The sequence below is a fragment of the Miniopterus natalensis genome, chromosome 2, assembly GCF_054644295.1.
Source record: "Miniopterus natalensis isolate mMinNat1 chromosome 2, mMinNat1.hap1, whole genome shotgun sequence".
NCBI lineage: Eukaryota > Metazoa > Chordata > Mammalia > Chiroptera > Miniopteridae > Miniopterus > Miniopterus natalensis.
Window position 1 is genome coordinate 20,015,344 of NC_142082.1, and position 21,791 is coordinate 20,037,134.

At 54.5% G+C, this 21,791-nt stretch overlaps 2 protein-coding genes across 2 annotated transcripts in view; one reads left to right on the top strand and one right to left on the bottom strand.

Annotated features, from left to right (window-relative positions):
- Positions 1-16,938, top strand: part of ADGRA2 (adhesion G protein-coupled receptor A2) — a 33,546-nt gene extending 16,608 nt beyond the window's left edge. The window contains exons 3-19 of the mRNA XM_087814174.1: positions 4,632-4,703; positions 4,984-5,055; positions 5,222-5,293; positions 5,564-5,727; positions 6,167-6,380; positions 6,914-7,078; positions 7,664-7,862; positions 8,341-8,490; positions 8,620-8,781; positions 9,529-9,753; positions 9,930-10,146; positions 11,091-11,299; positions 11,987-12,114; positions 12,434-12,557; positions 13,054-13,199; positions 13,715-13,804; positions 14,043-16,938. Coding sequence (XP_087670300.1) covers positions 4,632-4,703; positions 4,984-5,055; positions 5,222-5,293; positions 5,564-5,727; positions 6,167-6,380; positions 6,914-7,078; positions 7,664-7,862; positions 8,341-8,490; positions 8,620-8,781; positions 9,529-9,753; positions 9,930-10,146; positions 11,091-11,299; positions 11,987-12,114; positions 12,434-12,557; positions 13,054-13,199; positions 13,715-13,804; positions 14,043-15,303 — 3,670 coding nt within the window. The 3' untranslated portion in view covers positions 15,304-16,938. The remainder of the gene's footprint in view (positions 1-4,631; positions 4,704-4,983; positions 5,056-5,221; positions 5,294-5,563; positions 5,728-6,166; positions 6,381-6,913; positions 7,079-7,663; positions 7,863-8,340; positions 8,491-8,619; positions 8,782-9,528; positions 9,754-9,929; positions 10,147-11,090; positions 11,300-11,986; positions 12,115-12,433; positions 12,558-13,053; positions 13,200-13,714; positions 13,805-14,042) is intronic.
- BRF2 (BRF2 general transcription factor IIIB subunit) lies at positions 16,848-20,981 on the bottom strand. The gene is made up of 4 exons (XM_016210637.2): positions 20,760-20,981; positions 19,963-20,022; positions 18,958-19,279; positions 16,848-18,152 (listed from the first exon to the last, which is right to left on the bottom strand). The coding sequence occupies exons 1-4, from the start codon at positions 20,911-20,913 to the stop codon at positions 17,435-17,437; spliced, it is 1,254 nt and encodes a 417-aa protein (XP_016066123.2). The 5' UTR covers positions 20,914-20,981; the 3' UTR covers positions 16,848-17,434.
- Positions 20,982-21,791: the final 810 nt, after the last annotated feature.

The window sequence follows — 21,791 nt, forward strand, 5'->3', positions numbered from 1 at the left end:
ACCGCCCCGAGGCCGGCGCCTGGAGGAAAGGGCCTGGGGCGGGAGCCTGCTCAGCCCCGGGATGATTTGTCATTGCCTAATGAGATTAATAAGCCCGGGGGGCTGGTATGCAGGGGGATGGGGCTCTCATTAGAAGCAGATGGTCATGGGAATGGTGGCAAGTGGGGTCTGGGGGTGGAGTGCCGCTCACCAGCCAGGTGGTTTCCATTAATCTGTAGGCGGGGCGAAGGGGCTCGGTCCCTCCTCCCCTTCCCATCCCCCCTCTGCCCCCCCCCCCCACACACACACACACACTGGGGAGGAATGCGGCCGGGAGGCTGCCCTGGGCTCCGCGCAGCTGAAGGCCGCGGAGGGAGGCCGGTGGGCTCGGGGACAGCCTCTTGCTGCCGTAGCTCCAACGCCTGGCACAGGGTATGTGCTCAATAAATACCTGTTGGATGATATCAGAGATGAGAGGGGCCCTGGGCTTGGGGGCGGAGGGAGGCCGGGACCATCTGGGATTTCCTCCCGGCCACCAGAACCTCTCCCCCTCCTCCCCCCAGACAGCCGCTGTACCTGCGGGGGTGTTTAACCCCCTTCTCAGCCAGCCCCGCTTTCTAATGAACCCTGGAAGTCCTGGAGAGCACAGGGAAGGCTGCTCTGCGGCCTCCGAACCAGTAATTTGGTTTCCAAACCTACAAGCAGGGAGGTCTGCCGGGAGCCAGCTTTGTGCTGCCCCGCCCTGTCCAAACGTGGTACACACACACACACACACACACACACACACACGCACACACACACAGACACGCACACACACGCGCACACACACACACACGCACACACACACACACGCACACACACACAGACACGCACACACACGCGCACACACGCACACACACACGCACACACGCACACACACACAGACACGCACACACACGCGCACACACGCACACACACGCGCGCGCACGCACACACGCACACACACAGACACGCACACACGCGCACACACACACGCACGCACACACACGCACACACACGCGCACACACACGCACACACACACGCACACTCTGTCATACACACTCACATGCTCTCTTTTGACAACCTTAGTGAGATGTAATTTACAAACCATAAAGTTCGCCCATTTAAACTGCACAACCCAATGGTTTTTAGTGTATTTACACAGTTGTGCAATCATCATAATCTAATTTTAGAACATTTTCATCACCCTCCAACCTTGAAGCATTAGCAGTCACTCCCTATTTCCCAGCCCTAAGCAACCACTAATCTACTTTCTGTCTGCGTAGATTTGCCTGTTCTGGACGTTTCATATAAATGGGATTATGTGGTCTTTTGTAACTGGATTCTTTCACTTAGCATAATGTTTTCAAGGCTCATTCACATGATAGCATGTATCAGCACTTCATTTTTATGGCCGAAAAATATTCCTTGTGTGACTAGCACATTTTTGTTTATTCATTTATCAGTTGATAGACATTTGAGGTTTTTCCACTTTTTGGCTTATTGGAAATAATGTTACTATGGACAATCCTGTACAGGTTTTTTTGTGTGGGTGTGTGTTCGCTTCTCTTGGATAGCCACCTAGGAGTGGAATTGCTGGGTCACATGGTTACTCCAGCTACCATACTGTTTTCCAAAGTGGCTGCACCATTTATACCCCTGCCCCAGTCTCTCCACATGTGTATCACTATTTGCTGTTGTCTGTATTTTTTGTTGGATGTGGCATCTTGTTGCGGTTTTGATTTGCATTTCCCTAATGGCTAACTGTGTTGAGCGCCTTTTCATGTATTAATTGGTCGTTCGTGTGTCCTCTGTATGTCTATTCAAATCCTTTGCCCATTTTTTTCAGCTGGGTTATTTGTCTTTTTTATAACTGAGCTGTTAAGAGTTCTTTATAAATTCTGGATAGAAGTCCCTTATCAGGCATATGATTTATGGAAATATTTTCTCTCTTCTACAGGGCATCTTTCACTTTCTTAATGGTGTCCTTTAAAGAGCAAAAGGTTTAATTTTTTATTAAATCAAACTTATCAATCCACTGTTTTGTTGTGTGTGCTTGCACACAGACTCTTGCACATTCAGCTTCCTGAGCTTCTGTTTTCCCAAGAAGGGTATAGGGTATGATTTGCTCCCAGGAATCTACCCCCCCACACACACTTCTGCCATAGTGGGGGTGGGGTGTCTTTCTCCTCCATATTGACATAGATAGAGGGAGAGGGGTGTGCTAAGTCAAGGGAGCCTGGTCTGGGTTGGGCAAGAGGTATGGGGGAGGGGAGGCTCCATCCATCTGGGACACCTCCTCCAGGTTCCAATACCACAGCTCTGTGGAAGCAGAGAAGGACTGGAGATCCCACATCACAGAAACATCTGTGGGTCCTCATGACCTCATCTAAGAAATGAAGGGACCAGATTAGACAATCCAGGGCAGGGGTTCATAACTTGGGTTCCACAAGCCCCTGAAGTCATATGCTCAATGTCGGATGTATGCATTTTTCTGGGGCAGGAGTCCATAGCCATCATCAGATTTTCAAAAGGATGTGCTAAGCAAGAAAGGTGCAGAACCACCAGCCTACAAGGGCCTCATAGGTCTGAAAAATACCCAAGTTCTATCATAGCATACCCTCCATCTGCTAGGGAGGGCAGGCCCAACAGCTGCTTGGGGACCAGGGACCAGGAGTCAGCTGCTGTGTGGGGACTCCACCCCATCGGGCTGTCAGAGCTCAGCCCAGTGAGCAGCCCCTGACCTGTGCCCTTCAAGAGAGGACCCAGGACTGGCTGGTCTGGACAAGCAGGCCAGCTCCCAAGGGTACTTGAGGGGCTGCCTTGGTCACCCAGGAAGCCACTCTGCAAGGAGGAAGGGGTGCCAGCAGTTGGTGGAAGCAACCCTTTCACAGTAGGCCCCGCTTGGCTGGGCTGCAGGAAGCCCAGGGCAGGAAAGCGCTGGGGTGAGCAGGCCGCCTTGCTCCCATCTGCAGAGCATCAGTGGGGCGGGCGGGGTGGGGGTTCTCAGGGAGGCCGGGGAGGAAATGGGAATAAACACGCGCAAGCTAGAGGGCAGGGGCGGGGGGCTGCAGCCCAGCCCCTTGGCAGCCCATGAAGGGAAGTGACACAATGAGGAATGTGTTTCCCTCTGCCTGTCCCCCGCATGGGGGTGGGATACAGAGCCCTGAGAATGGCCAGACCCCAACAGGGGCCAGGGGGCACATGCTGGAACAGCATCGGAGGGGGAGCAGTGAAGGCGGGGATCTGGGCAGCAAAAGGGGGGTGGCAGGCAGGAAGGGCAACCCTGGGCCGGCGGGGCACTCACCCAGCCCTCTCCAGTCCCCGCGCTGTGGGAGTGTTCTAGGGCCTGTGTACTTGCACATTCCCTGCGTGTGCTGGGCCTGGGGCACCTCCCGGCACATCTGGGTATGGAAGCCATCCCTCTGGGAAACTAGCCCCTTCTGGTGGCTTTCCCTTCTTTCCCAAGGGGACTCAGGGTTATGGAGGCTGGCTGAGCCCTCGGTATGAGACAGAGCTGAGGTATGAGGACCCCTGACCATGGGCAGGGCTGAGCAGGGTGTTCCATTGCACGCTTGCTCACGTGCTCCCTCCCTCCCTCCCTCCCTCCCTCCCTCCCTCCCTCCCTCCCTCCCTCCCTCCCTCCCTCTATGTGTGTGTGTGTGTGTGTGTGTGTGTGTGTGTTTGTGTGTGTGTGTGTCTGTGTGTCTGTGTTTATGTCCCCAACTGGGACTCTCAGTGCAAAAACAGGCCCCCTGGTGGGATGGTACCTCCCCATCCCGGACACCCATTTCCTCTTCTCCCAGCAGGGAGCTGACTCAGTTAACCCCCTCCTGTCCATAATCCAGATATGTCCCTGAGGCTTTGTCAGGGAGAGCCAAGAGCCCCCTGCCTCAGTCTGGCCTGGGGAGTGGCAGAGGCTCCACCATCTTCCATCCTGTGACCTGCTGGAGCTCAGCCCTGAGTGTTACTTCCCTTTCCACCTCCTCTCAGCTTTTTGGGCTCCTAGGAGACCTTGGGGGGAAGCAGGTGCAGGACCGTGAGCAAACCTCCGCCCTGAAGGGCCGGGTTAGGTGATTTATAGCCCTGCCTTGGAGTCTGGGACCCTGAGACCAGGTCAGCATCCATGTGATCATCAACCCAATGCCTGACCTATTTCCTCATTGTCAAATGGAGAGATTCCCAAGATAGCCATAAAAATGCCTCCTAACAGCCAGGCTGAAGATTTTAACTTTCGTAATTTACAAAAGACTGTAACACCCACTTTGAAATGATTCTTACAACCGCCTTGTGAGATACTCAGGGCAGCTCAGAGGTGGAACCAAGGCCTCCCAAATCTGAGTCCCAGGCTCAAACCACTTCTTGTTCACTGTTCCACTTCCAGCTTCCTCATCTGAGGCCCTTTCATGCCCTCTCTTGGAATTTACATCCTCGCTGCAGTCTTTCTGACCAAGTGCCCCTTATGTCAGGCAGGAAGGCTGCAGAAACCTGTCTGAGGGTCAGGGTCCTTCATCCAACTTTGCAGCCAGTGCTAAGGAGAGGTGATTTAGGAGAAAACTGAGTCCCAATACTTCTGGTGACAGCGTGGCCCCCAGAGCAGGAGGTATGAGGCCTCCCCACTTTCCTCCCACAGGGACCTGAGGAGTAACGTCATCAGTACTGTGCAGCCCGGTGCCTTCCTAGGCCTGGGGGAGCTGAAGCGCTTGTGAGTGGCATGTCCTGCCCCCCCAAACCTCCCAGCCCTCCCCTTATCCCTGGACAAGGTCCCATGGAGCCCATGAGCAACCACCCCTCCTGCTTACCCTCACTGTCCCTTCTTCTCACCCACCCATATTGGCTGGGGGCAGAAATTTCAAACCCCAACCTCATCTCCTTTTTCACTCTGCTTTCCACATAAGCCCCAACCACACTTGTGTGTCCCTCACAAGCAGATCTGTGTGCTACCACGGAGCCGGCTTGCTGAGGTTGTGTGTGTACCTTTCTAGAGATCTCTCCAACAACCGGATTGGCTGTCTCACCTCTGAGACCTTCCAAGGCCTCCCCAGGCTTCTCCGACTGTAAGTAAGGGGAGAGGGGAGCGGGAAGGCTCACACCAAAGGATGGTTTGGGAGGAGGAAGACAGCTCCAAACCCTTACAGGTCCCTGCATGCCCTTCACTCCCCCTTCCCCTCTCTGGCACCAGGAGACCCTAAGATCTGGCTCACTGTTCCCTGCCCCCTGCAGAAACATATCTGGAAACATCTTCTCCAGTCTGCAACCTGGGGTCTTTGATGAGCTGCCAGCCCTTAAGCTTGTGTGAGTATCTTTTCCCAGCCCAAGGACTCAGACCCCTGCTTTGTTCCTCTGCCCAGGAGGGAGACACCCGGGCACAACCACAGTGGCCAGCCTCATGAGTAGGCAGGACAGACAGTGGCTGAGACTCCACCATATTTGCCTTCCCATGATTGCTGGGCTGGTGCACACATACCTAAGTTTGCCCTCTCCAGCCTCAGTCCCTTCGTGGGGCTCCATCTCCACTCCGTGAGCCCACACTCTACTTCCATGGCCTCTCTACCCACTCTGCAGGGACTTCGGCACTGAGTTCTTGACTTGTGACTGCCGCCTGCGCTGGCTGCCATCCTGGGCCCGGAATCACTCCCTGCAGCTGTCCGAACGCACACTCTGTGCCTACCCCAGTGCCCTGCACGCCCAGGCCCTGGGCAGCCTCCAGGAGGCTCAGCTACGCTGTGGTGAGCAAATCCTCACCCTGCACACCTGCCAGAGATCCTGCCCACCCCTTGGGGCCCAAAGTCCTCTGAAGGACCTGGCTGGCTCAAGGCCCCTCTGCCTGAAGTGTTACTAGGTGATGGGCATGTTCTCTGAAGCATCCTTTCCCTCAGATCCCACTGGGGGTTGTCTTCCAGCAGCTTTTCTAAACTTCTTTTGGGCCTGCTGCTTTATGTTTTCATCTGGGGTGAGATGTGATGTGGAAAGGTGCACTTTTACTTGTTTGTCCAAAACTCTCCTGCTGCTCTCTGGTGCTCCTGTCTCTGGAGACTTTCTCCCGCCCCCTTTCCTTCCCCAGCCCCCAGACAGAGGAGGCCTGGCCCTGCCCCTCCTGGACTCTCCCACCCTGGTGCAGGTGCACACACCTGCGCACTCAGGCCCCGCTGCTCCTGTCTCCCACAGAGGGGGCCCTGGAGCTACACACGCACCACCTCATCCCATCCCTACGCCAAGTGGTGTTCCAGGGCGACCGCCTGCCCTTCCAGTGCTCTGCCAGTTACCTGGGCAATGACACCCGCATACGCTGGTACCACAACCGGGCCCCCGTGGAGGGCGATGAGCAGGCCGGCATCCTCCTGGCTGAGAGCCTCATTCACGACTGCACCTTCATCACCAGGTACAGGCCCCACTGCCCCTTCCCAGCCAGGGCCGGAGGTGGCCGCAGCACCATTTCCACCCCTAAAGGAGCTCTGCCCAGACACCTTCCTGGGAGTATGCCAGCTGTGTAAGAGTGCGCATGTGTGTATGTGTGCTCATGGAAATTCAGGACTAAGTCAGTGGTCTGGGTAAGGGGTAGAAATTAAATGCCTGATAGAAAAAATGATTATATCTGACATTTCTTTAGAGCTTTTACTAAAATGGCTCTCACCTATGTTATCAGACTTAATCTCTCCAATAGACTTGTAAGAGAGGTAGTATCTCCATGATAAAGATGGGGCAAGTGAAGCTCAGGAAAACATTATCACAAGGCCAATCAAAATTAAAGGAGTATGTACTTGTAACTCTCACTCAATTAAAGAATAAAGAACACCGAAGCTCATCCTACACATCCTGGGGCAGGGCACCTGTGGGTGGCCAGACTAGGGGCACTGGGGGGGTGGCATGGCCCCCCAGTGCCTCACCAAGCCAGCCCTGCCCGCCCGCCTGCAGTGAGCTGACCCTGTCTCACATCGGTGTGGGGGCCTCAGGCGAATGGGAGTGCTCCGTGTCCACGGTCCAGGGCAACACCAGCAAGAAGGTGGAGATTGTGGTGCTGGAGACCTCTGCCTCCTACTGCCCAGCTGAGCGTGTCGCCAACAACCGAGGGGACTTCAGGTTCGGTGTGCTCTGCTGCCCCAGAGACCCAAACACCTTCTGGACCCAGCCCCCCACCCCATCCCACCTCTTACATCTGAGACCACAAGTGACCAGGGTCTCCCCATCCACTCTAAGATGGAGAAAACACTTCCTTTATTCATTCAGCTCCAAGTCCTGGTGTTGTATTAGGAGACCTCATCTTTGCGGTTATAACCACCATCTGAAATGTGTGGTGCAGAACAAAAAAGTGTATTAATAGTTTACAAAGCTCTTTCACTTGAATATTATATTCAGTATCCCAACTGCCCTCTCAGTTAGGAAGGAGGTATGATTCTCCCTATTGTACAGCTGAGAATAGACCCAAAAAGGATAAGTGACTTGAACTCGGGACTTGGAGTCCAGCCCCCATAGCACCAACAACAGCACTAGCAGTACAAATACAGTAGAAAGAAGGTGGAACTTGGGAACCCCTTGAAGGCCAGCCCCAAACCACTCTTCTGGATTCTTCTCTCAAGGGGTCTGGCATCACAATTCTAAGGGCAGGGGTGGGAGCCCTTGCCTTGAGGGGCCTGGGTCATTGGCAACTCCTGCCTCTGCCCCCAGGTGGCCTCGAACTCTGGCTGGCATCACAGCCTACCAATCCTGCCTGCAGTATCCCTTCACCTCGGTGCCCCTGAGTGGGGGTGCCCCTGGCACCCGGGCCTCCCGCCGGTGTGACCGAGCTGGCCGCTGGGAGCCAGGGGACTACTCTCACTGTCTGTACACCAACGACATTACCCGGGTGCTCTACACATTCGTGCTGGTGAGGCCAGGACAGGGGGTGGGGGGCACCCCCTCAGCTCTGGTTCCAGGGACTGGGGAGGGGAGAAGCCTCACAACTGCTCCTCTGCTCCTTGGGTGTGCACCGTGAGGAGCTCTCGCTCTTATACAGCTTTCCTTCTCTAGGGGATTCAGACCCCCAAGGCCATACTCAGAAGTGCAAGCAACCCCAAGCATCTTCATCCCCCAACACAGCCAGGCCATCTTAAGGGGGAAAGCAAGGACAGAATGAGTCATCCATTGTCCTTGGGCCAGTGGCACTAGAAGTGGGTTGCCCTGAGTCCTGATGAGCTCACTCCTTATGCGTGTGTTCTACCTTGATTAGACCCAGCCGGTGGGCTAGACCCCTCTCCTCAGGCACTGTACCCTAAGCATTAGCACAGAGGAGGGGCCCCTAGGGGCACTTCTCGGGAAAAAGGAGAAGGACTGGACTATCCCCTGTCTTTCCCTAACACTCCCAGATGCCCATCAACGCCTCCAACGCACTGACCCTGGCCCACCAGCTGCGAGTGTACACGGCTGAGGCTGCCAGCTTCTCGGACATGATGGATGTAGTTTATGTGGCTCAGATGATCCAGAAATTTTTGGGTTATGTCGACCAGATCAAAGAGGTAAGATTCAACCAGGCCTCTAGGGCCCCTGGAAACCTCCTGCTCCCCATTTGCTCAAGTCTCTCACACCCCAGCCCCTGGGTCCCAAACCTCACTCATGCCTTAGTGACTCCCTGCCCTGCCCCCCAGCTGGTGGAAGTGATGGTGGACATGGCCAGCAACCTGATGCTGGTAGATGAGCACTTGCTGTGGCTGGCCCAGCGGGAGGACAAGGCCTGCAGCGGCATCGTGGGTGCCCTAGAGCGCATTGGGGGGGCTGCCTTGAGCCCCCATGCCCAGCACATCTCCGTGGTAATGTGGGTCAGCTGGGGAGGGAGCTCCTGGGGGGCCTGACACTGGGAGGGAACCTAGAGTCATCCAGGAGGGAAACGCTTCTCTCTCAGGCAGCAAGCCCTCCAGCTGTGCACCTGCCATGAACACCTAACTGGACCAGATTCCCAGTCGTGTGGCATCAGATCCTGAGCAGTCAGGGACAGTGCAAAGAGAGGGAGGCCAGTGACACTGGAGAAGTTACGCATGACGTTGTGGTGGGGAACTAAGTTGTAGGGGGAAAGCACTATGGTGGAGTGTTGAGTAATGGAGACCTCTTTCCCCTGAGATGAGGGTGACATTTCCAATGGTGGGTTGTGAATCAATTAACAACCATAGCAGAGCACCTTCTACGTGCAAGATATTGTGCTTTAAAAAAAAAAAAAATGTTTTAAGAAAAAAAAAGATATTGTGTTGATACCTTCAGGAATACAGGAACTTAGCTGGAGAAGCAGAACTAGTCCGTGTTAAAAGGGGCACGAGATACAAGGTGGGGCATGAATGAGTGGGAGGAAGGGCTTAGGAGGAAGAAGGCACCATGGCCCAGGGCTGGGGAGACTCCATGACAGACGTAAGACTGGTCAGGCCTGGAGGAGACAGTGAGGAGTCCAGGGTAGAGGGACAGGGCCTGAGCAGATCTGCAGGCAGGGATTGCAGTCTCAGGCAGGAGAAGGCCAAAGCAGGGCTGCTGTGTATCAGAGGGATGGGTGACAAGTTCCCTGTCCCTAGAACTCGAGGAATGTGGCACTGGAGGCCTACCTCATCAAGCCGCACAGCTATGTGGGCCTGACCTGCACAGCCTTCCAAAGGAGGGAGGCAGGTGGGCCCGGCACCCGGCCCACAGGCCTTGGCCAGAACCCCTCTCCCGAGCTGGAGCCCCTGGCGGATCAGCAGCTCCGCTTCCGCTGTACCACCGGGAGGCCCAACATTTCTCTGTCATCTTTCCACATCAAGGTGGGCACTGGGGCACGGAGGATACTACGAGGGGAGGTGCCGAGATGCAGGTGCCTGGTGGGGGTGGATGACGTGAGAGGAGGCTGGACCGGGAGAGGAGTTAGGGGAGGCAGGAGGAAGACATCAGAGTCCCAGGGGATCTTGGTGTCTCTGAGGAACTCCGTTGTCCCCCCCAGAACAGCGTGGCCCTGGCCTCTATCCAGCTGCCGCCCAGTCTGTTCTCGTCCCTTCCGGCTGCCCTGGCACCCCCAGTGCCCCCAGACTGCACCCTGCAACTGCTCGTCTTCCGAAATGGCCGCCTCTTCCGCAGCCATGGAAACACCTCCCGCCCTGGAGCTGTGGGACCTGGCAAGAGGCGTGGTGTGGCCACACCGGTCATCTTTGCAGGAACAAGTAAGGGGCTGAGCTCAGGGTACCGCATGGGACCCCTCCTAAGTGCCTGCCCTGTGCCCCTTCATCCTGCCCTTCCCTCACCCACCAGCACCCCTACCATCCTGGTGGAGGTGGCAGAGTCCGGTGGCCCCTCCCCATTTCCAAGGAGGATGGAAACCCAGACGCCCATCAAGAAAGGGGCTGCTAGACAAAAGGTTCCGGAAGACACTGGATTTTATATCCCAGATTTGTCAAATTTCAAAGAGCCACAATTACAAACCCTTGACCCACCGGACTTCTCTCCGTCCCACCTTCCTAACCCGGTGCCAACTCTCCCTCTCAGGGGTGCCCTCCCGAATCGTCTCTTCACCTGGGCTTTCACTCCCTCAGCATTACTTCCTACCTTCTTGTCCTTGACCGCAGCCCTAGAGTCCTCTCTTGTAGGGCATGTCACCACCACTGTTTTAGTACTTAGAGCGGGCCACCTCCCAGTGCTTTTATTTTTACTTATTTATTTATAATCCTCACCCAAGGATATGTTTTTTTTATTATTATTCTTGATTTTAGAGAGAGGGAGAGGGAGAGGGAGAGGGAGAGGGAGAGGGAGAAAGAGAAAGAGAAACATCGATTGGTTGTCTCCTGTACATGCCCCAACCAGGGATCGAACCCACAACCTGGGTATGAGCCCTGACCAGGAATCAAACCTGCCACCTTTAGGTGTATGGTTCGACAACCCAACCAACTGAGCCACACCAGCCAGGGCCCAGTGCTTTTATTTTGATTCATTCTGGTGTTGCCCCAGTTAGACTGAGCACCTGGAGCCAGGCCCCCATTTGGTATCTGACTATATCCACACACACACACAGCCCAAGGGTGTCCCATGCCTGCTTGGCTGCTGCTTAGTTCCACCGGGCCAGCCCCCCACAGCCTCGTGTGTGCCTCTGTGGACTTCTCTCCCCCTGTAGGTGGCTGTGGTGTGGGAAACCTGACAGAGCCAGTGGCCATTTCCCTGAGGCACTGGGCTGAGGGGGCTGAACCTGTGGCAGCTTGGTGGAACCAGGAGGGCCCCGGCGGGGCTGGGGGCTGGAGCTCCGAAGGCTGCCAGCTCCGAACCAGCCAGCCCAACGTCAGCTCCCTGCACTGCCAGCACCTGGGCAATGTGGCCGTGCTCATGGTGAGTATAGTAGGGTTGTGGGATGAAAAGGCCAGGGAACAGGAGAGGTGTGCGAGGCAGAGGCAGGGTTCTCCGATCACCCAGGGCCATATTGAAATAAAGGACGGCAGCCTTGTCAGGCCTCAAAACTGTCAGGACTTGGGGAAGTGTCCCTCTAGTCTCCCACACACTTTTCATCTTTCAGGAGATAGGGAGGTCCTGCTTCCACTCCCAGAATGAGTGGAACCACCCAGCCTGGTCTTCTGAGACCCAGTCTGCACTCCCTGAGATCCAGATTATTAAAGTGGGGAAAAAAGGACACTTCCCTCCTCACTCACCCCTATCTAGTTCCCCCTTCCTCAGCACATTTCACACCCTACTTTCCCAGACCCTGAGCAGGCATGCAGCTGTATTATAGACAGAGACTTCCCCCTCTTTCCTCATCTCCTACTTCCAGGCTAGGGACCTGAAAAGTCCCCAGAAAGGCAGGCAGTAGATTATTAACACTACATGGGCCAACTTTCTAAGAGTGGATGTCATGGAACGTACGTACGCCTTTGCCTACGCAGATGGACTAAGCTGAGGACCCAAGCTGACCAGGCTTGGGAAGAGGAAAACTGGCCTAGGGCACTGAACTGGCCAGGACTCCATGGGACGGCCTCTGCTCCTGGATTCCTAGTACACACTTCCTCTTTCCCACTCTTTCAGGAGCTGAGTGCCTTTCCCAGGGAGGTGGGGGGATCGGGAGCAGGGCTGCATCCGGTCGTGTACCCCTGCACAGCCCTGCTGCTGCTCTGCCTCTTCTCCACCATCATCACCTACATTCTCAACCACAGGTGGGGACTCTTGGAGGAAGGGAAGGTGTGGTGGGAAGGCTGGGGGCGAGGGGGCTCACTAAGTACTGGCAAGTGTTCCTTTCCCAGGTAGGTCCACGTGACTTTCCTGGGCTCTTGCCTAGCATTTTATTGGAAGGTTCTGGGGTTGGAAAACACATTTTGTGGGTTAAGACCTTCCTTCCCTGGGGCCTGTATCATGTTCACGCACCTGCATGCACACAGATATCTGCCACGCCCCCTTTGGCCCTCCCCATGGCCTTGAGACCTCATGGGCCTGACCTTGGGCTGGATGGCCCATTAATTACTGTTTCTGGGGCAGCTCCATCCATGTGTCCCGGAAGGGCTGGCATATGCTGCTGAACCTGTGCTTCCACATGGCCATGACCTCCGCCGTCTTTGCAGGAGGCATCACACTCACCAACTACCAGATGGTCTGCCAGGCGGTAAGAGGAGAAGGGGCTGGGGTGGGAGTTGGGGAGCTCCAAGATTAGTGATGGCAGCCTAGGCAGAAGGGAGGTGCAGGGGAGGAAAAAGAGGGCTCACACTAATAGGCCCCAGCTCCATTGTTCTCTCTGTGTCCATTCTAACTTGGGCAGGGGGAGTAGCATGAGAGTAGAAAGTGGTAAGAAGCAGAAAAACTAGGAGGTGGAGCTTCAAGGTGGAGAGTGGGGACCTGCAACAGAGGAGAGGTTGGGGACAAACCAGATAGCAGTAACAAGGTCATGGAGAGTCACCGGAGTGTGGGAAAAACCTGGGGAGAAGTAAAGAGGGTAATATCAGGGACAGAACCTGGGGGAGGATCTGGGTGGAGTTGGGGGTGGGGAACATGGGAGGAGTGGGAGAACACTGTGGGGCTGAGGCTCTGGCATGGCCCCAGTGGTAGCAGCCCAGTCCCATTGATCTGGTAGCAGTCCCAGCCTCAGCGCCTTGATCCCGCAGGTGGGCATCACTCTGCACTACTCTTCACTGTCCACACTGCTCTGGATGGGTGTGAAGGCCCGCGTCCTCCACAAGGAGCTCACCTGGAGGGCGCCCCCTCCACAGGAAGGGGACTCTGCCCCACCTGCTCCCCGTCCCATGCTCCGGTACATGCTTCCAGATACCAGCTTCATAGTGGGGAAGGGCTCAGAGGGTGCTGGTAGAACACCAAAATCAATTCTCCCAGGGTGGATGCAAGGTGGGTCCAAGGTCGTGGGAGACCACTGTCTAAAGACAGAAGAGTCAGGCCCTTGGTGGCACTAGGTTGCTGCAGGTCACGTAGTGGGTGCATCCTTAGGGCTTTTAAAGCATGACAAGGCCAGGGAAGGAAGTGACTACAATGCCAGGGAAGGGCACTGAGCAGGGAACCTGGAAACCCCAACTTCTGTACTCAGGGTGAGAGAGAGCAGTTCTGGCCTCTGTCCCTTAGAATAGTCTTGGCCAAGTCCCCTAGGGATCTACCAAGCCTGCCCTGTAGGGGCCTTGCATCCCTGGCAAAGAATTCTGACAGAATTTAAAGAGGAAAGAAGATGGGACACAGACCCTGACTCAAGGGTTCTCTCACCTGGCTCCTCTCCCTTGTCCCCCATCTCTCTGACCCCCAAAACCCATTTACTTCCAGGTTCTATTTGATCGCTGGAGGGATCCCACTCATTATCTGTGGCATCACAGCTGCTGTCAACATCCACAACTACCGGGACCACAGCCCCTAGTGAGCACGCTGCCTGCCTGCCCCAAACCTACCCTCCCCAGCACCAGATGGCTTCTCCACTGGCAAGGGCACCTGCTGGGCTCACCCAGCCAGTGAGCCCACCCAAAGCCATGCATGTTGACTAAGCCAGTCTCTGCCTGTCAACTCACTGTATCCTCTGTGTCCCCAACCACCCAGCCTATGGGCCCAACCTCAGACTTGCTCCCCCTGCTCATCCACTGCCTGTGTCTCCCCTCAGCTGCTGGCTGGTGTGGCGTCCAAGCCTAGGAGCCTTCTACATCCCGGTGGCTTTGATTCTGCTGATCACCTGGATCTATTTCCTGTGTGCAGGGCTCCGTTTGAGGGGTCCTTTGGCACAGAGCTCAAAGGGGGTTACGAGCAGGGTCTCCCTGGACCAAGGGGAGGAGCTAAGGGGTTCCACCAGGCTCAGGAGCAGCGGCCCCCTCCTGAGTGACTCAGGTTCCCTTCTGGCCACTGGGAGCACTGGGGTGGTGACACCTGGACCCCCAGAGGATGGCGATGGCTTCTATTCTCCGGGAGTCCAGCTGGGGGCACTAGTGACCACACATTTCCTGTACCTGGCCATGTGGGCCTGTGGGGCTCTGGCAGTGTCCCAGCACTGGCTGCCCCGGGTGGTGTGCAGCTGTCTGTACGGAGTGGCAGCCTCAGCCCTGGGCCTCTTCGTCTTCACCCACCACTGTGCCAGGCGCAGAGACGTTAGGGCCTCCTGGCGCGCCTGCTGCCCCCCTGCATCGGCCTCGCGTGCCTCACCCCAAGCCGTGCCTGCAGCTCCAGAAGATGGTTCCCCAGTGTTCGGAGAGGGTCCCCCTTCCCTTAAGTCATCCCCAAGTGGCAGCAGCGGCCACGTGCCGCCCCCGGGCCCCTGCAAGCTCACAAACCTGCAGCTGGCCCAGAGTCAGGTGTGCGAGGCGGGGGTGGCGGCCCGTGGGGACGGGGAGCCAGAGCCCGCGGGCTCCCGGGGGAGCCTCGCCCCCCGCCACCCCAACAACCTGCCCCACGGGCGCCGAGTGCACAAGAGTCGGGCCAAGGGGCACCGCTCGGGGGAGGCGGGCAACAAGAACCGGCTCAAGGCGCTGCGCGGGGCCGCGGCGGCCGGGGCGCCCGAGCTGCTGTCCAGCGAGAGCGGCAGCCTGCACAACAGCCCCTCCGACAGCTACCCGGGCAGCAGCCGCAACAGCCCCGGCGCCTGCCTCCCGCTGGAGGGCGAGCCCGCGCTCACGCCGTCCGAGGGCAGCGACACGAGCGCCGCGCCGCTCCCCGAGGCCGGCCGGCCGGGCCAGCGCCGCAGCGCCAGCCGCGACAACCTCAGGGGCGCGCTGGAGAAGGAGAGCAAGCGCCGCTCGTACCCGCTCAACACGGCCAGTCTGAACGGCGCCCCCAAGGGCGGCAAGTACGACGACATCACCATGGCCGGCGCCGAGGCGCCCGGCGGCGGCTGCATGAAGACCGGCCTCTGGAAGAGCGAGACCACCGTCTAGGGTGGGGCGGGTGACACTTTAGGACAGGCAGGCTGCCCACACGGGCTTGTCACCTGGCTTCTGGGGGTGCCCTCAAAGACGGCTATCGGTACATCAAGTCTGAGGTGGGATTGCTGAGGGCTGCACCTGGGCTCCCCAGCTTCAGTTCTGGAGGCTGGGGAAAAGCACAGGCAGAGAGGCCTGCACTAAGAGGGCCATCCCTCCGGGGTAGCGTCAGGCAATCCCAGAGCCACAGGCAGGATACATTTTCTGTCCCAGCCCAAGCTAGTTTTGGCAATTTGCAGTGCCGTTCAGGGTAGAGGGTAAGTCCTGTCAGTCTGTGGATTGATGAATAGTGGAAGGGCACAGCAAGCCCAGGCAGGGTCCTCCTAAGGTGCCCCCTGGCATCTTGCCACCCTGCCTCACTGGTGCTCATCAGCCCTATCAGGAAAACACAAATGGGAGCTTGAGAACAATGTTCTCTCACTGCCCTTCTCTGAAGTCAGCCATCTGTGCCTAGATTCTAGGGCATCTCCCCCACCCAGTTTTTGGCTAATTGGGGAGCCAGACTAGCAGATGAGCCAGGTAACCAGGACCAATTGGAGGTGACAAGGTGCTGCTTTCCAGATTAACTATGCATGAGGTGAAGGTGGGGCAGTGTGAAAGTCAGCATGGGAGATCAAGTAGGGGGACAGGTGCATAATTAGGGAGCAACACCATTCCCACATGAGTGCTACCCACGTCATTCAGCAGGGCTCCAGGGTGGCACTTGAAGACAAAGTTGACTCTGCCTGGGGATAATTTGAGGGAAGTAGAGACTAGTGCTTAGATTTGGGGCTGAAGTTAGTCATGCCTTAAACCTAGTCCTACAAACAATGCCCTGAAGAGGGGTTCCACCACAGGACTGCAGGTGGTGTTGGAGAAGCACTTACTGTTCAATTACAAGACCCATGTCCCCAGTCTCAGCCTCCCAACACCAAGGGACTAAGGAGTACTTCCCTGCCTCCAAGAGGCCACGTGGAGGAACCTTTTCAATCATTTAATCTCTAGCTCCCTATCAGGGAGAAACCTCCAAAACATCAAACTAGCTTCCTGCCGTACAGAAGCCCAGGCCAAATCCTTCCAGGAGGTGGGCAGGGTCCCTACAGCTCCCCCAGGGCCTGCACCTCCACTTTTAAACACCAGCACTTCTATTTTTCCCCAACCTAAAAAGCAACCACCAGCCTTTCACTACAGGACCCAGTGAAAGTGGAAGGAACCTGGGGCCTTGTGAACAGCATCATGAAAACAAGGCCTGGCCCAGGCCCCCTCCCAGTCTCCACGTCACCCCAGCCTGATCACCAGTGACAGAAGACATAGGGGAGGAAAGGAAACCCACACACCTTGGGATGGATCCTGTTATTTATGCTTGCTGCACAGACAATATTAGGAAAAAAAGCTTTGTATTATTCCTCCACATATGCTGGCTGCTGTTTACATACCCTGCCAATGCCTTAGCACTGGAGAGCTTTTTGCAATACGCTGGGGAAAGGGGAGGGAAGGGATAAAAAGTGCCAAAGAAAACATGTTTTTAAAAGCTCGGGTTTTATACAATAGAATGTTTTCTAGCAGATGCCTGTTGTTTTAATATATTAAAATTTTGTAAAGCCCTTTGAACTATAGCTTTAGTTCACCCACAGTCCTTTTGTTACGAGGCAGAGGATCTCATGATACCATACATGTTAACCCACTGATACCTATGAAAGAGCACAGGCCCAAGAGTTACCTAGCTCCTGTCCTCTGAGGGCTGATACCATTGGAAATGCCAACTGCTCCACACCAGTAGGGAGGCCCCATGAGCCCTGCAGCAGCAGTTTATCCAATTCAAACCAGGAGCAGGAGAGAGCCTGACCCTCTCCCAACAGTCTAAGAGGATAGCCATTCCACAGAATGTGAACATATGCAACTTGCTCTCTGGCACTAAAGGACAGGACTCTCTCCAACTCGGTTGTCTCTACAGTCTTTATGATTTCTACTCCAGGACTTGGGCTCCAATTAACTGCAGAGAGACAACACCTATGGACTTGTACACTTATTTCTCTGGATATGACAGGCCTATTATCAATCTGCTGTCAGAATGGAGTGAAGTGCCTTCCCAAACCTCCAAAGTGCATCATGGAGGGTTAGGACTACCTGTGGCAACTTGTCTAGCTGCTTGGGCTCTCTGAAAGTCCCTCACTTCCTGAGGGGTTCGCAAATACTGCTCTATTTCACTATCAGAAATGTCCTCATCTCCAGTGACTGTGGAGGCAGGGGGGATGGGGCAGACCCGCTTTGGGGGCTTCAACATGCAGGGTGGAAGGAGAAGGGCAGGACTAGCTGGTCGCTTCCCCTCAGGCAAACCTAAGGAGCTATTACCCAATTCCACTGTCCCCTGTCCTTGCCCCTGCAGTTCCTTCTCCTGGGCTTCCACCTCCGCTGTCCCTTCTCGAAAGGCTTTGCGGATCAAAGTGTGGCGGTGCTGGAGCAAGTCGCCGATATGCTTCACCACAGACCGTTTGTCAAGTTTTAGAACCTGCAACCAGGCCAGCTGCTCAGACATCCGCAGGAGCACAGCCAGCAGCTCCTGTAGGCGGGTGGAAGCAGGGTAGGGCAGGTCCACATTTGCCAATTTACAAAATCGAGCCAGGGAACATGTCAGACGAGCTGAAGGCTGCAGTGACTGCCAAGCCAGGAAAGCAGCAGCAGTGATAACAGGCAAGGGATGCCGCCCAGTCACCAGCCATGTCTCATCCGCCAGCTCCACCAACTGCAATGTTCGTGACAGCATCTTCTCTTTGTCTTCCATGTATTTGGCTGGCACAGATGGGGAGGCTTGAAACAGTTTGAAGCTGAAATAACCAAAGTGAGGGTCTTGTCTCAGTGCCTATGGTGGGGGGCTGCTCTTCCAAAGTGAGGAAGAGCAGTCCGCTCAGGATAGGCATGCTGTTCTAGCTGCTTGGGAACACTGAAGCTTGCTAGGCAGCAAATTTCATACAGGTACTGAGAGGAGACTGGGTGAGTCTTCTGCTTGTGAGAAGGGCAGGAGAATGTAGAAGGGAACCAACATTTGTTGAGCAACCCCAGTGAGCCATTATTCTGAGGGCTTTGCAGACGTTCTTTTGCCACCTTGTTATGTGCATTTATAGTTGAAAAACTTGCCCACAGTCATCCAGCTAGAAAGTAACCAAGCTTCAAACCCACTATTTGACACTGATAGACTTTGTTTTCTACTATATTTGTCAGGAAAAAAACACACAGCTACTTTAAAAAAAAAGAAAAAAGAATTAGCTTCTAACTACAGTTCTGTCATCTCCTAATATTCTATTAGCTCCAATCACAGTTGATCCTGCTGAGGCAGGGCCGTTGCATACAGCCACATAGGCCACATATGTGAGTGGTGCAACTCAGGAGCCCTGTGGCAAGGCTAATGCCTACTTTCCTACATCATTAGGTTGCTGTGAGGGCAAAAAGGCTTGAAATTATAGCATTCTAGAAATATAAAATGGGATTAACCTTATTAGTACCAGGCACAGGAGAGGGAGAACAGATTTTTCTCTCACATCTTTTTGGATGCATTTTGGTCAAAAAGAGACAGGCAAGGTAAAACAGATCTAAGAACCCATCCCATCCCCACATCTCCCACTAAGCAGGTACCTGCTACAATAGGTCTTCACCAGGTCGGTCAAGCACAGAGATGGCACATCCAGCCCCAGAAGCTTCACTATCTTCATGTAGGTGCCAGAAAACATATCCAAATCTGCATATAACAGGGTGCAGATGGTTCCCATGGTTAGGGGCCAGTTATGCTGCCGGCAGGTGATTAAGACACAGCACCCAACCAACACCTCTTTCTTTTGCAGCCTGGCAGCACGGATGTCAGAGTGCTGGTATGCCTGTTGGTAGTAGGCAAGTGCTGTGTCTTCAAATGTTGATGGCAACTGCAGAACTCGACAGAGGTCTCTCACTCGGCGGAGACCTAGGAAAACCCACAACAAGAGTTAGAGGGGTCAAAGGAGCTACTGTGCAGCTCCTAGCAATTTCTGCTAAACTTGCCTCTGATATAAGATACACAACTAGCACTGGCTGGTGTGGCTCAGTTGGTTGAAGTGTCATCCAATACACTGAAAGGTCAAGGGTTCGATTCCCAGTCAGGGCACATACCCAGGTTGCAGATTCAATACCCCACTCCAGTTGGGGCACATGCCAAGGCAACTGATTGATGTTTCTTTCTCACATCAATGTTTCTCTCTCTCTCTCGCTCTTCCTCCCCCCACCCCTAAAAAAAAAAAGCACAAATATAGTACCTTTCTACAGTGACAGGAGTGTCACCTGGTGAAGTCATTCTGAAGGTACAAAGAATTTGTGGAAAGAAGTCACATTTCAGCCCACCATTTTTTAGAGGCTGGTTTGATTCAGGGCCAAGCCAAAGATTGATCTGGACTCCTTGAGTCTACTCCAACTATATCCCTGAGCAAATCCCAAACTTATACTGATTTGCTATCTCTCTTAAAATCATCCCCATCCTTTATTTCTATAATCACCATTCTCTTCTACTCTACCTTACACGGTAATGCTGAAAACAGGAAAAGCAAACGCATGGGCTGGACCATCAGGAGAGTTTTCTTTAAAGCCACCGTGTCACAAAAGGTTGACTCTCACCTCGTTGCTGACTGCGGCTAACTTGTTCATTTTCCCCTGTGCTTCGGGAATATGTTACTTCTGGGGGGAAAAACGGAAAACAAATAGCTTGTTTAGTCTTTATTCATCAGACCCCTGCCTTCCCACCACACAAAGCCAGGGGAGCAGAGTGCAAATCATTAAGCATCTGCTCCCTATCTCACAGAAGGTGCCCATCTACGCAAATTAAAAGTCCATCTGGTTTTCTATATCCACAAGCACTATCAAATACACAGAGATTGAGGGTGATCAGGACTATACCAAAGCAGTTCTAAGTGCTCCAAATTTTCAGAAATTTCAGAAATTTCAGTACAAATTTGTACCCTCTGATACATCCAATCCAGGCAATTTTCCTGGCTGCGGATTTTGAGGGCTGCACTGGTCAGGAACTTGGAAAGCAAAGAAAGAAAATGATGTTCTGCCACTTAGTACCAAAAATGGCTTTGGGATGTAATAGTATACGGTGTACTCCTAAAGAGCTGACCCACAATTCTTCCACCACGACCAGACTGGAACTTTGTTTCTCTCTGTTTCACTTATTGAACGTTTATACATGTTACTGAACGTTTATACATGTCAGATATTGTACTAGGTGCTAGGAAAACACAAGTGAACGGCAGTCCCTAAACTTTCACAGCTCACTCGTTCACTTTAGGTTGTTTTCTCCCGTATTTAAATGTGTGCGTGACAAGGAGTGGGCAGGAGATAAGAGGAATCTGGTGTCAGGCCCTCCAACGCCCCAGGCTGTACCCTCAGCCTGGAAAGGACGGCACAGGTACCTCGGAGGTTGCCCTCGTCGCTGAAGGTGGTGGTGAGAACGCCCTCGGTGACCACGCAGCCGCAGTCGGAGCACACCAGCTGGCTCTGCGAATAGTGCGCGTCTTCCACCAGCTCTGCGGAGCCGCAGTCGGGGCACCGGCCTCTGCCCGGCATCTCTCAAACCTGCCGAGCGCCGCGGGAGCTTTCGCCTACCCAGCCCAACGTCCGCAACAACAACCGTGCGGAAGCACGCACTACGCGGGGAACCTTCTAAGGGCTGCACCTTCCTCTTCCGGCCAGCTCGACCAGGGTACCGGTAGGACTCGCCGCAGTGCGACTGATCGCCACTTCCGGTCCGTTCCTTTGTGAACTCGGGTGAAAACGTAAGCTAGGAGAGGAGGTTCCTGGTCTGGACTGTGTCTTTGGGTTCCCAGGTATGGGTAGCTGGTTTGAGGCAGGTCATACTGGGGGTTGAATTTGGGTGAACGTTCTGCCTACATGTATATAGACATAACAGACAAGAAATTGTTGCGTTCCCTAAAGAACTTCCATTTCTAAAGCGCTAAGGGAATCGCAGATTCTCCATTTCTTTTTGGTAACGAATGTTGACTTTGGCCATAGAACAAAGCATGTGCCGAAAAGGTAGCGTAGTGAGAGTAGGAAATAGTGTTCTACGTTCCTGAGCGGCTTTCCCACCCACGTTGTTGCCCCTCTTTGCAGTCTGTTTTCCTCAACTGTAGAATGAGGGAGTAGAATTAAAATCCAGGGTGGCAAGCTCAAATACTTTCAGATGCTAGGCAAAGAATGTCTCAGGGAGTTGGAGTGAAAGAATATGGAGTGGTGTGGCCTTTGGCAGACTGGAGAGTTCAAACAAATTCAGGTGTTTTTAAAAGCTTGAGCTTTAAGCCCTGGCCAGTGTTTCTCAGTGGTTGAGCATCGCCCTGTGCACCAAAGGGTTTCGGGTTCCATTCCCCATCAGGGCGGTAGGGGCGCGTGGGGCAGGCAACCCATACATGTTTCTCACTCACATCAATGTCTGTCTGTGTCTGTCT

Bases quoted from the DNA above. Each gene is read 5' to 3' on its own strand.
- BRF2 (XM_016210637.2), bottom strand. From the start codon at position 20,913: ATGCCGGGCAGAGGCCGGTGCCCCGACTGCGGCTCCGCAGAGCTGGTG. The intron at 20,023-20,759 runs GTACCTGTGCCG...TTTTCCCCCCAG, and splicing joins CGACGAGGGCAACCTCCGAG to AAGTAACATATTCCCGAAGC. The intron at 18,153-18,957 runs GTACCTGCTTAG...TGGTTATTTCAG, and splicing joins GTGAAGACCTATTGTAGCAG to CTTCAAACTGTTTCAAGCCT.